At 38.2% G+C, this 15806-nt stretch overlaps 1 protein-coding gene across 3 annotated transcripts in view; it reads right to left on the reverse strand.

The window, feature by feature from the left end:
- The window catches only part of LOC150080795 (mesoderm induction early response protein 1), a 174913-nt gene that overhangs the window by 33271 nt on the left and 125836 nt on the right, over positions 1–15806 (reverse strand). For all 3 annotated transcript variants that reach the window (XM_090381063.1, XM_090381062.1, XM_090381064.1), the window contains one exon: positions 9227–9321. In XM_090381063.1, the coding sequence (XP_090237189.1) occupies positions 9227–9321 (95 nt within the window). The remainder of the gene's footprint in view (positions 1–9226; positions 9322–15806) is intronic.

Consider the following 15806-nt stretch of genomic DNA (forward strand, 5'->3'; position numbering starts at 1 on the left):
GGAAGCTGTTCCACGATGGAATTTACTTTGATGGCAAAAAGCATGACACTTAATACTGATCCTTGTGGTACTCCTTCCTCTTGGCAAAAGGAGCAAAGAGTGAGGATCCCACACAAACTTGGAAAGACCAGTTGGCAAGAAAGTTTTTAATACACTTTCTCCATGTCAAAAAATACCGACACCAAATGTTCTCATTTTAGGAAAGCATCCTGGACAGACGTTTCCAGTCTAATTAAGTGATCAACAGTTGATCTGTTTTTTTGGAAGCTGCACTGGATGCTGGAGAGAAGATCATTCAATTCTAAATACCACATCAAACGAAAATTAACCATTATCTCCAGGATTTTTCACAGGCAGATAGTCAGAGCTATAGGACAGTAATTAGTAGAATTTAGGATCCTTTCCTGGCTTCGCAAAGGCAAGAATAATTGCCATACACCAGGAATCCGGAAATTGCTCATTTATATAGATTCTGTTATACAGAACAAGCAGGTGATCCATAGATGTTGGTGAGAGATGTTTAAGCATTTCATAATGGATGCCATCTGGTCCAACAGCACTTGCCTTAGAAAGATAGAGAGCTTTTTTTAGTTCCTGCAGAGTGAAAGGCATGTGATAGGGACAAAGGCCTTTTGGCGTGAAATTTAGTGCCCGTTTTTCTCTTTTATGTTTCAGGATCAGGAACTCTGGGGAACAGGAAGATATCCCAGATATGTTTGAGAAAGTTTCCCCAAGAGCATTGGCTATTGCAGATGGCTCTGCAATAGTGCATCCATTATATTGTAGGATTGATGAAGGGTGGAATGTATATTTTCCCTTCATTTTCCAAATTTTATCTCAGACCACCTTAGTGCTAGTAGACTGAGTAATAGGATGATGTAAAATGGATCCGTGACTCCTTTTGACTCTGATGGCAAATGTACCATGCTTTGGCTCGTGCACGTTTAAAAGCTATTAGATTGACCATAGTAGGATATCAGCAGAATATCCCCCAAGCTTTGTTTTGAGCCTTTTTTGTTGCTGTGCATTGTGAATTCCACCATGGTTTGGGAAAAGGTGGAAACTGGGAAGATGTTTTTGGAATGGCATTGGCAATTGCATGGACAATATTTTCTGTGATGTACGTGACTGCAACATTAATAGGCTCCTGAATGACTACATTAAGGTCAAAATTTGCTTGCCGTTGGAAGGCATTCCAGTCAGCCTGTTCAGTTTTTCACCCTGGTAACCTGAAAGGAAGACACTGTCTCCCACTGTGAAAGCAGGTTATCACAGGGAAGTGATCATATGGGTTCTTCCGTATGGGTTCTCCTCCACTTCCCAAGTGAGTGAAAGGAGTAGAGAAGGGGAGCAGATAGAAATATCAATGGCAGAAAACGTATGGGTAGGCATGTGGAAGAATGTGTTGGTTCCCACATTTAAAGGTGAGAGGTCATTGTCATTTAGGATATGCTCTATGACTCATCCCCTTTCATTGTTGCTAGCACTACCCCACAGGGTGTTAGCATTAGTAGAGGCATATGATGCAAGAAAGCAAGCTTAGGCAGCATCAGCCAAAAAAAAAAAAAAACCCACTCCCATTTCACCCCTCCATTCATTTGCAACACCTGTCCAGCTGAGCCTTAAATTTATTTAGGCTATCAACTTCCACAACAAGGGATGTAAGTCTGTTCCACCAACCAACTACCCGCAGGTTAAAGGCAAATTTCCGCATCTATCCTACATCTGTCTTTCCTCAATTTGAATTTATACCCTCTGAGGTGATTATTCTAAGCAAGAGAAAGCATCCCATCAGCACTGAGCATGCTCAAACCATTCAAGGCTTTATACACCTCTATCAGATCACCTTGCCAGTGCCTAGTCTCCAGAAACTGTAATTTGCAAAACTTAAGCCTTTCTTCATAAGAGCTACATTTTGTTCCATTCACTAATCTTGTTGCTCTTCTCTGTATTCGTTCCAGCAGCTCTACATCCTTCTTGAAATGAGGCCTCCAGACCTGTATACAGTACTCAAGGTGTGGCCTGACCATTGCCTTATACAGGGGAATAATCACCATATCTCCATATCTCCCTGCACAATTACCCCCAGGTCCTTTTCATTCTTTACCACTGTCGGTGTAGTACCACAGAGTTGATACGTTACTCTGGGGTTACTGCTTCCCATATGTAGTACTTTACATTTGTCAATGTTAAACTTCATTTGCCACCTCTCAGCCCATCTGCTCAACCTTTCCAGATTCAGTTGCAGCAGCAGCATACTGTCAGTAGTGTCCTTAACAACCCTGCCAACCTTTGTATCGTCTGCAAACTTGGACATTAAGCTTGATATACCATCATTTATAAATACAGAAAACAACAATGCACCCAACACTGAATCCTGAGGGACTTCACTAATAACATTAGTCCACGATGAGCAGTGTCCATTGATTACCACTCTCTGTCTTCTCCCCCTCAACCATCCTTTTATCCATAGCGGCAATGCTCCAATTTGTGCAGCAGTCTTCCATGTGCAACAGTATCAAAAGCCTTTATAAGATCCAAATATATAATATCAAAGTTATTCCCTGCATCCAGTTCTTTTGTGACTGCATCATAGTATCCAATCAAATAGGTCAGGCAACACTTTCCCTTAACAAAACCATGCTGTGTCAGAGCTATAAAACCATGCTGTGTCAGAGCTACTAAAGTCTTGTCTAGATGATCCTACAGTGCTTCTTTAACCAGTGCCTCCATTAATTTTCCTGGAACAGAAGTTAAACTCATAGGTCTATAATTACTTGTGTCAGCCTTTGATACTCCTTTGTGAATTGTGGTCACATTTGCACATCTCCAGTCTATGGGTACCTCCCCTGAGTCCAAAGAAGCTCTCATAATTATGGCTAAGGGTTTGCTTACTTCCTTTGCTGCCTCCTTCAATATAACTGGATAGATCCCATCCACCCCGGGTGACTTTTTTATGTTTATCTCTTTTTCTCTTCCACTTTCCTCTCAGTTATTACAAAATCATCTAACTCACTGCCAGAGTTTACTTCACCTCTAGCATTCTCCTTCCTGAATAACTCCTCATGTGTGAATGTAGATGCAAAATATTCATTTAGTTTGTTAGCCAACTGAGCAGGATCATCAACAGTTGAACCATCAATGTCCAGTTGACCAATCTGATTCATCCCTTTCCTTCTAGAGTTTACATAGGTAAAGAACTCTTTTCTGTTTTTTTTTTTGCATCCTTTGCCAAGGATTTCTCATAATCTGCCTTTGCCTGCCTAATCTCCTTTGTGACTTGGTTACAGACCAGCTTATATCTATCATAGGCTTCCATGTCACCCATTAATTTATATGTATCCCATGCATTTTTCTTCTCTGCCATGTCTCATTAGTTCATCTGATATCCATTTAGGCCTAAATCTTGAAAAATATTTCTTAGTTGGTATGTAAAGCCTAGTAGCTTCCAAGATAAATTCTTTGAATGCTTCCCATTTTGAATTTGCTGTTTGTAACATCATCAGTTGGTCCCACTGTATAGAATTTAAATACTGTCTCAGGACCATTGTTCTCGCCTTTACGAAAGCAAAAACCCTTCCCTTTACCCCTGATGGTAGTTACCTCTTTGAGTAAATCCCACTTCAGCACACTGTGATCACTGCCACCTAGTGGTTCCTTTATCTGCAGATTCTTAATGCATGAAGAATCACTACTGATAATCAGATCAAGAGTATTACTCCCTCTAGTTGCCTCCCGAACATGCTGATGTAGAAAACAATCATCCAATAAATCCACAAAAGCCTTGCTAGTGTGTGAGTGACCAAGCCACAAATTCTAGTCAATATCTGGGAAATTAAAATTCCCTATTATAAGACTCTGATTTACTGGCCCACTCTATTTCCCTGTACAGTTTCTTATTATACTCATCAGAGTCATTAGGCCTACAGAGTCATTAGAGCCATTAGGCCTACAGAGTCATTAGAGCCATTAGGCCTATAGAGTCATTAGAGTCATTAGGGATCCTAATCTCAATTTTGATCTCCCAATGCTTATGTCATACCAAACTGACTCGACACTGCACTGTCCAGCGATGTTGACTGGCTTCAATTCCTTGGATTTTATGTGTTTCTTAACTAATAGCACAACCCCTCCTTCCTTTCTATCATGTCTATCCTTTCTGTACATATTGTACTCCCCAAATTCCAGTTCTGCATTCCTTATATCTGTGTGACAACACGTCTCTGATATCCCAACAATTATGTCCATTAAAATCCCCGAGGAGTAAGAAAGGGGGAGGCAACTGCATTACAAGATCATCAAGGTCTATCTGGGAGATGTCACTCCCAGGTGGCAAATAAATAGAGCAGACAGTTAATAAAAATCCCACTGTAAGGAATTTCAATGGCCTGTATGCTGGTTGTAAGTAGCAAGGTTGTAAGTCCTGAAAATTACAGTCTACAGAAGTTCAAGTCTAATGTTAACAAATATCTTCTTTTATCTTCTCCACCTCCAACCCAAGAAAAGCATGGTACTAAGTATTATAGGTTTTAATACTTTTTTTTTACCTCTCATGTTTGGGGTTCTCATAAAAAAAAAAAAAAAGAAAGGGCTGAACTGTGGTCTGGTCGCCCACAAGGATAGCCATGCCTCCAATGAACAGGACCATCCGTAATTCTATTCTTACGAAAAATTGTGATGTTATGCATGGTGAGGTCATCATTTGCATTTAGAAAAGTCTCCTGCAAGAAAAAGCAAATTGGCTCGTGCAAGGCCTTGATGTCATCAGTATTTCGACAAAATCCACGACAATTCCATTGTAGGAATTTAGCCATTATTTTGGCTTGGTGGGTCCATCAGGCGGCGTCCGAGGTGCTGAGGGCTTACTTTTATCAGTTTTGAATTTTTTTTTTTTTTTTTTTTTTTTTTTTTTTTGGGGAAGTATGGACGCTGTCCCCATGTCCATTTCTTCCTCTGCAAAGAGTTTCAAGACTGATTCATCTGGTATCTCCTTATCCTCTACATTCATTATTTCTGGTATTACGGGTGGCTCTTCCAATCTTTTTGGCTTTTCTTTATCACTTGGTTTTGGTAGTGGTGGAGCACTAGGAGGTACGGATATAGCAGTGGCAGCTGACTGTGTTTTTTGGGTGGGCTTTTGTGAACTCAATAAATAGCGTGCAATTGGAGTGAATGACTTTCTTGGTGGTATAGTCATCTCAGTTTGTGTACCGATAGTGAAATTTGAAGAAACCTTTTGAGCATACGAAGGCTTCCTGCTGTTTATTGGTTGAATAAGATTTCTGGTCTCTGGGTAGGAGATATTCAGCTCTGTTTTTAATTTTTGGATTTCTTTTTCATCCTTCCACCGCTGGCATGCTCTAGAGTAGGCAGGGTGCTCTCCTTGGCAATTGACACAGATCGGTTTTGAAGCTGAACATTCCTTGCTCTCGTGGTCTTTAGCACCACATCAAGCACAGGCAGGGTTACCAAGACAAGCTGTTTATGAGTGGCCGTATTTTTGGCATCTAAAACACTTCAGTGGGTTTGTAATGTAAATCCTCACTGGGCAGTTTAGATAGCCTGCCTTGATGGAACTTGGAGGCTGTGGGGTGTTGAATGTGAGGATAAGAACTCGGGTAGGGATGAGATTCCCATACTTTTTGTATTGATATTCTCTTGACAGCTGTCACTCCTTGATCTTTCAATTCAGAGCAGATCTCTTCTTCAGAGACACGAAGAAGGTCTCATTCTGATATAACACCTCGTGAAGAATTCAGAGTTTTGTATGGGGGGGCATGGTTATAGTATTCCCCCCCTATGGATGTAGAGTTCAGGATTTTTTCCACTTGTTTTGCACAGGAAGCTTCGACCAAAAGGTCGCCAGAACACAGTCGTTTAGTGATCTTGGTGATCCTGCCAACTCTTCTAATCCTTTCTGGACAAAGAAGGGTGACATCTTTCCGACTGACTGCTCTCCGGTGGAATGGAGAATGAAGAAGAGTGGCCTCACTGATGGTGGTATGTAATCAGTTCTGGCTCTTTTTACGGAGGTGTTTTCCATGCTATCATTTTGATTAGGTAAAGGGCCTTATTGGGGCCCCAGAAGAAAGAGGATTTAAATAACTCATAGGAGTAAAATAAAAATTTCAGATGCCCTAAGTACCTCACCCACCACGGAGCCCTAAGAGGGGACGCTCACTAGTGAACTAGCAGGTACTGCGTACACGAATGGGATGACAAGTTCATTCAGGAGCGTCATACCCACGTTTCCAATAAGCCTTGATCCCGTCCCAGGCAGAGGCGGATTTAACGGCGGCGAACTGGGCGCATGCCCTGGGCCCCGACTTCTGAAGGGCCCACACAAAACCGCAACTTTATACGCAAAACCCCAACAAATTAGTTGAACTAATATGTTCAACTATTAGTTCAAAACTTTGTGATTATTATTATGCTATTATTAATTATATTATACATATATTATATTCAAATTTTATTGGAAATAAAACATTAATAGTACATATTTTTTATTTATTTAAAAAAATGGTTAACATGTATTTTTATTTTCCCTGTCTCTCTCTCTTTTTTTTAAAGTGCCCAATATTTTCTTCTGTGCCCGGACCTTAATCCGCTACTGGTCCCAGGACCAAAGAAAGGGGGAGAGACTTATTGGAATGCAGTTGAACCTAGCAGTAAGAACTACCCGTCTTGTCGAAGCCTGGGCCGAAGTGGTGTATTAAGGCTCGGCTCCTCAACCACCAGGAATACTCCTCTTTCTGAGTTTCCATGGGTTGCGGAGCACGGCTGCACATGCCGGATTCCAATGATGTAACTCTGGAACCAAGGTATGGATGCTGGATCCCAGTGATGCTAATCTGGATGGCCAGCAGCATCACTAGGAGGTCCCCCTCACCACATACAAGTGTACACGTAGAGGGGGGTTGAAGCAGTGGCCAAAGTGGTGTGTGTGCGTGTTGAAGCTGGGCTTCAACACGCACGCACGCACGCACGCACACACACACACACCAGGAACCTAGGCTGTGGGCATTGGATCCCAGTGATGCTAATCTGGAGGTCCCCTCACCATATGCAGGTGCCCACATCAAGGGCGCCCCTCCCCCTTCAGGTACAAATTCCTTGTGAATTACATCCATTTTGTCGAAAAACACAGTCCGTATCATCTTGATCCTGGATTTCTGTAAATGAAACTTTTGGGGCTTGATGATGATTAAGTCTGCTTCATGCTCTGACGTGTTGTCTCTAGGCAATACTGAAACACCCAAACATGACAATACATTCAAGGAAATTAGGACTGACTTGACAAGTCTGGATGAAGTCTTCACATGGTGACACTCTCTGTTGCTTCTGCTCGTCCGTGAGGCAAAAATTTTTCACAGACCTTCCTTTTCCGTAAATCTTAATGCAGAATTTGATGAATCATCTCTTTATTCATATTTTTAGGTGGTAGATGACTCTCATGAACCGGTGCAATACCACCACTTTGCTTATTGGAGGCTTGAAGTGGTGAAACCCATGTTTAGTTTCTAGAGCAAAGTTTCCGGCATCATCCCTCCCCCCCCAATACTTCTCCTTCAACTCATGCACAGTACTAAAGGTTTTGATACCTTTCGTGTTTGGGGTTTTCATAAAAAAAAAAAAAAATTCCAACTCATCGGCCATCACTTGAGGGTCAAATGATGATCTTTTGCCACAATTTCCTGAACTTCTGCAACTATATCCTCATTTTGAGAGGTTGATGGATGCCCACTTCAAATGACTTCACATCTTTGAACTGCTATTCAAACACACTGATACTAATTAACTTTCATTACCATAAATAGTTTTTAACATTTCATTTAAAGTTTAAAGCAAAATTTGATACTTGTTTGATGCTCCACTGAAAAATTATGACATGGAACGTTAATGCTACCAATGAAACTGGTTATTACTTGCAACTTGTCAGCCTACTGGACAATCTCTGTACCAATGTCTATTGGAGAAAGTTTGAACTACAACATAACACTTCCATTTATTTTCAAACTCATCAAACACGACTGCAATTGCACCAGTCAGAGAACTTTATTGCCACACCTTGTATGACAGCTGAATATGTACAATAAAGACACATTGTCTTTTTCTCAAAGAATAAAAACACTAGAGTGGACTGCAGGACTAGTTCTGGAATTTGTACTAGCTGACTGATGGCATCTGCAAGCTCTGAGAGTAGAGGGCAAGTAGAATTCAGGCTTTCAACTTCGACCATTTCCATGAAATGAAAGCCAGAATCATAATGAGACTTACCCTGAGAATTCCCATTCGTGGTCTTTGAGATTTAGAGACTAAACCGATCAACACTAAATAATTACTATATGATAAAATTCCTCACCCCTAATTTCTCCTCAGGATGACTCCAAATTTTATCTCCATTTCTTCACAATCCTCTCCAAGATATCCATTTTTCCAAGCAAACAAGAAAGAAACCCTTTGGAGAGAGAGCATATTTGCCTGATGCAAGACATCCAAATATAGTATACAAAGTTCACTATGGCAACCAAAATCAAGACTGCATAGAAATATTTCAGGGAGTACAATGATGAGGACATAATATCTAAAGACATTGTTTGCCACTCAATCGCAGAAATCCATTTGCAAAACAACCCAAAATCAGATCGACAAATTACCACAAAAAGAGATGTTGTTGTTGTTATTGTTGTTTTGGAGCATTAGCAACTAAGGCCATATTGCACTAGGGATATGCGGCGGTCATTCCCTGACCTTTCCGCATCCTCCGTATTTGGTGGGCATGGGCTCGAACCCTGGTCTAATCAAGAAGCGTGTGCTATGCACTGCCCACCTGGCTATGGAGGCACCTGCACACAAAAAGAGAAGGGACTTTTGAAAGCACAGATGGTCTAAGCCAAGCTGGCTACACTCACAATAAATAGAAATGAGAAAGAATTTTCATCTTTATTTCCTTCTCTCGTTGGTTTTTCCCATTTCCTATATCCACTCCTGAGGTAATTTCCCTCCCCACTTTGAAGCCTGTGGACAGCTTCAGCCATCCCATGCAGAACTGTGGCCAGTAAAGATCAGCAATGTCAATGGAAGCCATTCCCTCCAAACAACGAGAATAATTTTCGTCATTGTCATCATAGTGTGCATTATATGATATGAAAAAATACAGTATTAAGAAAACAAAAATTAAGACATTAAAATAATTCTTATTATTTCAAATTCAGAATCATACCTTATTTTGTTGTATCATATGAAAATCTTTGCCATATGTACGTAATCCATTTTCAAAGCTCCGACATTCATCTTCAGACCAGAGACTCATGGTATCTGGAGTACGACCAAAACAAGTGATTTAGTGAGTATACCAAACCTTACATGAATAATATTTTATTAAAGAGTGGATATGAGTGGCATAATAATCTGGCAACATTTGCCTGAAATCTCATCAGCATGCAGGGAATCATTTTGACTGTATTCAATGGAGATTTCTTGAAATTTTTGTACAGAAACTAAGAAAAAAATTGATGAATTGAGTTATTTTAAAAATGCAACGAACTGAAAATAGTCAAAATGATCCCAATGGTACCAATAGGTTAGTGATAACATGAAAATTAACACTTGATATGACCGGGTTTCAAACACAGTATAAACTTACTATCCACATACAGAAAGCAGAGCACACCATTAGGAAGAGGAAGTGTTATTATTGCTATAACAAGTGCTTGGAAGTATACAAATAACATAATTTAATCTAATATAAAAAATAAATAATAACATCATGTGACTTTGTCCTAGACAAGTGGTTACTGTATAAGTGGCGCCTCCGTAGCCAGGTGGGAAGGAGCAGCAGTGCGTAGCACACGCTTCTTGATTAGACTGGGGTTCGAGCCCGTCACCACCAAATATGGAGGATGCGGAAAGGTCAGGGAATGATCACCGCATATCCCGGAGCAATATGGCCTTAGTTGCTAATGCTCCTAAAAAAAAAACCAAAAAAACTGTATAAGTTAGAATATGTTAGTATCAGTGGTAATTATTTATTCTTAGTTGAATTGTGGGGCAGTGCAGGGGAGGGTTGCAATTAATGGTTATTCTTCAGGTTAAGCTAATGCAGAAGTGGGGTCTCTGCAGGATTGGTGTTCAGACTGCTATGTTTCTTATTTTGCTAAATAACATTTATGAAGGGATACTGAGCATGATGTCAAAGTTTTGTAGATGATATCAAGATCAGGAAAGTGGTTAATACCCACTATCAAGCAGTACTCCATCAGAATGACTTGGTGAGGCTACAAAAATGGTCCAAAAAAGTGGCAGCTATGTTTCAACATGGCAAAATGCAGAGTTATGCAACTGGGAAATAATCCTAGTTTAATTTATACATTACGAGAAGTTGAATTAAAGAAAACAGAGTTGTTCTCCATCCTAAGTTTAGACTAGCCCATTGAAAGGAAAAAAGAAAAAAGCTGATTAGGCAAAATTTAAATTTAGAAATTGTAAAATCCAAACAATAATACTTAATCCAATTTTATCAAATTCAAAAATTTGATAAAATTACAGATGACAAATAACCTAAACTAAAAATACAGATGACAAATAACCTAAACTAAAAATAAGCAAGACAGACCCTGAAGTCTTTTAAATGAAATACCCTGTACATTTTAATATATGCATTCATGCTATTACTGTTTTTAAAGTGAGTGAGAATACCCAAATGCTTACATACAGTGTCAGTCATTGTATATTAAAACCAAAATGTCAATTCCGTGTAATCCAGCTTTGGATGGTTGCTCTCAGTGTGCAACCTTAGTCAAAATTAATGATAACACATAAAATAATGTCATTAGTATTAGTAATGGCTACATGGTGCAAGGAAGCCTATGGCTTATGCTGTACCAGCAAAAAAAAAAATAAATAAAAAAAATAATAATAAAATAAAATAACAAAAATACATAAAATAAAATAAGAATAAAAACAAATTAATGATAATAATAAAAAATAATAATAATAAAAATTAACAAGAGAAAAGGAAATGGACAACCTATGCATTTCCCTCCTTCCTTAGGTAATTATCCAACTGACCTTTGAATTTCCCCAGACTGTCAGCCTCTACCACCCATAACTTATTCCAAGTAATTTATAACTCGCTGGCTAAAATAAAATTTCCTGCAATCCAGTCTAAACAACTCCCCCCCCCGTAACTTGAAATTATGGCCCCTAGTTCTAGAATCATTTAAACTGTGAAAATTTCGTCCTTATTAATTTTGCTTATGCCTCTCAGAACCTTAAACTACTCAATCAAGTCTCCTTTAAGGTGCCTAGTTTTCAAGCTCTGCAACCCACATATTCAAAGTCTTTCTTCATATGGATGCCCATTTGTCGATCTCACCAGAGGGGTTACCTGTCTTTGAACTCTTTCAACAAGCACAATGTCTTTTTTTAGGTGCGGTCTCCATACTTGAACACAGTATTCCAAGTGTGGTCTAACAGTAGCCTTATATAATGGGATTATGACGTCCTTATCTCTACTAGCAATTGTTCGATAAATTATCGATAGGACACCATGGGCCAATGCAACCAGTTTACAATGCTTGAAGAACTTCATATATAACCGAACGTAATACCCAAGTCCCTTTCCTCCACTACTGGCTTTAGTTCAACTCCGCCTAGTGTATAAGTTATTTTGGGGTTACTGTTCCCCAGGTGCAATAGCTTACACTTTGCTGGATTAAAGTATAGCTGCCATTTTTCTGACCATCTCTGAAGTCTATCTAGGTAATTCTGAAGAAGCTCTGCTTGGCGGCAATCATTAACTACTCTACCAACCTTTACATCATCTGCAAATTTAGACATGCCCTCTAATAGTAATAGAGGCATGTGATGCAAGAAAGCAAACGTATGAGGTTATGTAGCATCAGCCAAAAAAAAAAAAAAAAAATTGCACAACCATTCCCTCTAAAAGTTTGTCCAGTTCCTCCTTGAATTTATTTAATCTATCAACTTCCACAAACACAGATGGAAGTTTGTTCCAGCAATTAACTACTTACTGGCTAAAGGCAAAAAATTCCTTCTCTATCCCTTCATCATTGTCATTTATGAAAATTAAAAACAACTATGTTCCTAATACTGATCCTTGGGAAACCCCACTTCTTATATCAACCCCCAATCTGAGGAATAACCATTTATCACAACCCCCTGCCTCCTTCCCTGAAGCCACCCTGCTAACCATCTAAGGATTTTCCCTGTGATTCCAACCTGTTTCAGCTTAAAGTAACCACATATGTGGGACTGAGTCAAATGCTTTGCTTAAATACAAATAAACAATGTCGAAATTATTCCCTAAGTCCAGTTCTTGAGTGATCCTGTCAAAATAGCTAACCAGATTAGTTAAACATGATTTTCCCTTTACAAAACCATGCTGAGTATCCTCCAGAATTCCACCCTTGATCATAGTCTCCACGATTTTCCCTACTACCGAAGTTAGACTAACTAGCCAGTAATTTCCCACTTTTCCAATCCAACAGAATGACTTCCGAGTCCAGTGATGCTCTCATAATTAGCCTCAATGGTTCAATGCACTCACTTGCCGCCTTCCCTAAGATTATAGGGTAAATGCTATCAACTCCAGGAGTTTTACTGGCCTGTAGGCTCGAAAATTTTTTTCATTAAATAAATGTGTGAAATTTCAACATCATTAATTACATTTTTTTCAACTTCATTCCCAGAATTTCTCATTGATGTGAAGGGTTTTTCTTCTGTAAATATCAATGCAATTGATATTGCATTGATATTTACATTGATATTTACTGTTGAGTTCATCTGCAGCTTCAGCTGGGGTAGCTAATACTATCCCTTGTCCATTACATAAGGGTCCGATTTGGTTTGTCCTTCTCTTCTTTGCATTTATATATGTGAAGAATTTCTCATCCCTCTCCCCTCTTTGCCAGCGATTTTTCATAATCTACCTTTGCCAGCTTAACCTTTTCAGTGGCATTATTACAGATCAATTTGTAGTTGTTACAGGCTTCAGTACTTTTTATTGCTCTGTAACTTTTCCATGCCGTCTTTTACTGCTCAAGTATTTACAAATATCCGGCCAAATATCAAGGGCAAAAGAACTATCTTCCTTTCAAAAAACAGATAATAATAAATACTCATGATTATTTGTTGTTCCATAAACAGATTATCATGAAATAATACAGTAGGAACAAATCAAATATTTATTCCCATTCAAGGAGCCCTTTTTATGTTAATTTTTACTGTTTTATTTCTGGATATAAGTCAATATTTTAGCATCATACATAAAATGTTGTGAAAACTAATATTCTTTTTAAAAGGCATAATTAAAAAGCTGATTGCCTCTTCCTTTTTTCCTTGTTTACTTTTGAAGAGTTTTTTTTTTATTAGCAATGGATGTGTAACGGCCTTTAAGGGAAGCATAACAGTTCACATCTTAATAGTAAGCGGTGCACTTATGCATATAAGTTTCTGAAAATAATCTTTTATAGTTTCCAAACTGATACTTGGTATCGATCTGGAACCCACAGCTTACTACAAGCAACATTATTTTATAGCAATTTTTTTAAATATTTGGAATTTTAACATCAAAAATAAATGGGGGGGAAAAAGTTAGATTTAAATAAACGTGCCAACTATGCACATTTCAGCTAGATACAATCTAAGAACTTCTTTGGATTAGTTTGATCTGTTTGACATTTTATGATTGACAACTTAGGCATATGCAAAGTCCAAGACAAAACAAATTAAAGTGGCAGGTAATCTACAAAATAGGTTATCACATCAGAATGCATATAGGCTCATTTAGATTGTTACAAGCACTAAAAGAAATATTTGTTCATAAATAAGGATATTCAATTTAAAAAAATGCCTAATTGTTAAAATGGCATCATAGTACTCATGCTGAGGAGGGCCATCAGCCCTCAGCAGAAAAGTGTGTAAGATAACTGTCTCTTTGCAGAGTCAAGCAAGAAAAACTTCCTCTTTACGATTCCTTTGCATATTAGACTATCATTATTTGATTACCGGCTTAATTTAATATACAGGCAGTTGCTGCTTTATGAGTTATTTTTTCAAATATCAACAAAATTGAAAATATGAACATTCATTTCAATAAATAAATGCTAAACATTCATAAATATGGCATTTCAAACCACACGCAAAGCTATATAACACAGTACTATTCTGTGTGCATTTGTTTGTTCAGGCAAGAGATAAGGAGGGAGGTCCAACTTTTAAAGAATTTTGGAAATTCCATATTTTAGATGAAATCAAAATAACAAAATGAGTGGGACAAAATTACAGAGAACATGAAGTGTGTTTGGAACAAACTCTGTCATCACTTTGATAGCGTTGAAGGATTTCAAGAACCAGCAGAGATCGTAAAAAATGAAACAGAAGCGATAGTAATGTTGCTAACCAATTGCAGCTTGAGGTTTCTACAACTAATGTCACTGATCTGATCTGCTTCAGTGGAGAGCTCACAAATGAAGACCTCATTTAAATGGCAAAATGTGAAGAAGCTGAGGAAGAAGAAGGTTTAACAGCTAAAACACCTGTTCGTTCTTTCACTCTCAAGGGGCTTGACGAAGCTTTTCAACACAGAAAAAGCAATTGAAATTTCCGGGTCACAAGATTCAAATTTTGAGCACACTAGAAAAGTTGCTACAGATTTAAAAAATGCTTATGCATGCTATCGTGAAATTTATAAAGAAAAGACTGTCTTGGAAATAAACGACTTGAAGCATTTCCAAAGAAGACAACTCCTTGTGCTTCCAACAAACCAACGAGTGTCAAACCAACAATGAATGATGAAGAATAAACATTTTTTAACATTTGCTATGACATAAATAATTTATTTATTATTATAATTTGCTTGATTTTAAAGGCTACGTTTTCATTTCTTTGAATAAATAAATCATTGTTTATGATTTATTTATTCAAAGTAAATTTAAGTAATTAAATAAAACTATTGTCTTGTTTACCTCTATTTACTTAATTACTATGGTCAAATTTCATTGTTGAGAATTAATGTTACGTCTATAGGAAATAAATTCCCGTCTTACGAGTTAATTTGAGTCTTACGAGTTAATTTGTTCCTAGTGTGCGTTAAAGCGCACGCTAGGAACAAATTAACTCGTAAAATCAGGAACTAGCTGTAATTTGTTTGCAGTCTGTCAATTCTATGAATCCTGTCATTGGGAACATATATATATATATTATTATATATTATTTGCATGTAGTTTATAAGAGGGGACTGAGAGGCCAAGATTATTTGTGGGAATTGTTCATTTGGCTGCAGTATCAGACAAATAATTTCCCTCAACCTAAATGTAGCTAGAGATTCAGCAAAAGCAGATATAAAATACATTTATAGAGAGAATGTATATCATCTTCTGAACCCAAGACTGAACAGAATGAGTGGCGGATCTCAGCTGATAAAGCTTAAATTTCACTTATGGAATTTGTGCATATAATACACTACTGGTATTGGTAAGTGCCTATGTGATCCAAGGTTAGCTCTACAGTATGCAACTCTGCAGTATCTATGCTGTATTCACTGAAAATCTGCACAGATATTGTAGTGTCTACAAGACAGCAGAGCTCACAGATAATTCTAACTTCGAGCCATCTGTGCAAACAGGCAAGAAGTCAGAATATTTGGTTTGATGTGCTGAATAGACTTGTAGTTACAGACGATAGAATACCAGGCTCCCCAGTTCTTAAGGGAGATGTCATATGCTGGTATATGAATATGCCAGGTTGAAGGAGTTGTCTTGGTGACCAAGCAACCTTGA

This window comes from Mastigoproctus giganteus, chromosome 9 (genome assembly GCF_048544385.1).
Source record: "Mastigoproctus giganteus isolate SK-2022 chromosome 9, ASM4854438v1, whole genome shotgun sequence".
Taxonomy (NCBI): Eukaryota; Metazoa; Arthropoda; class Arachnida; order Uropygi; family Thelyphonidae; genus Mastigoproctus; species Mastigoproctus giganteus.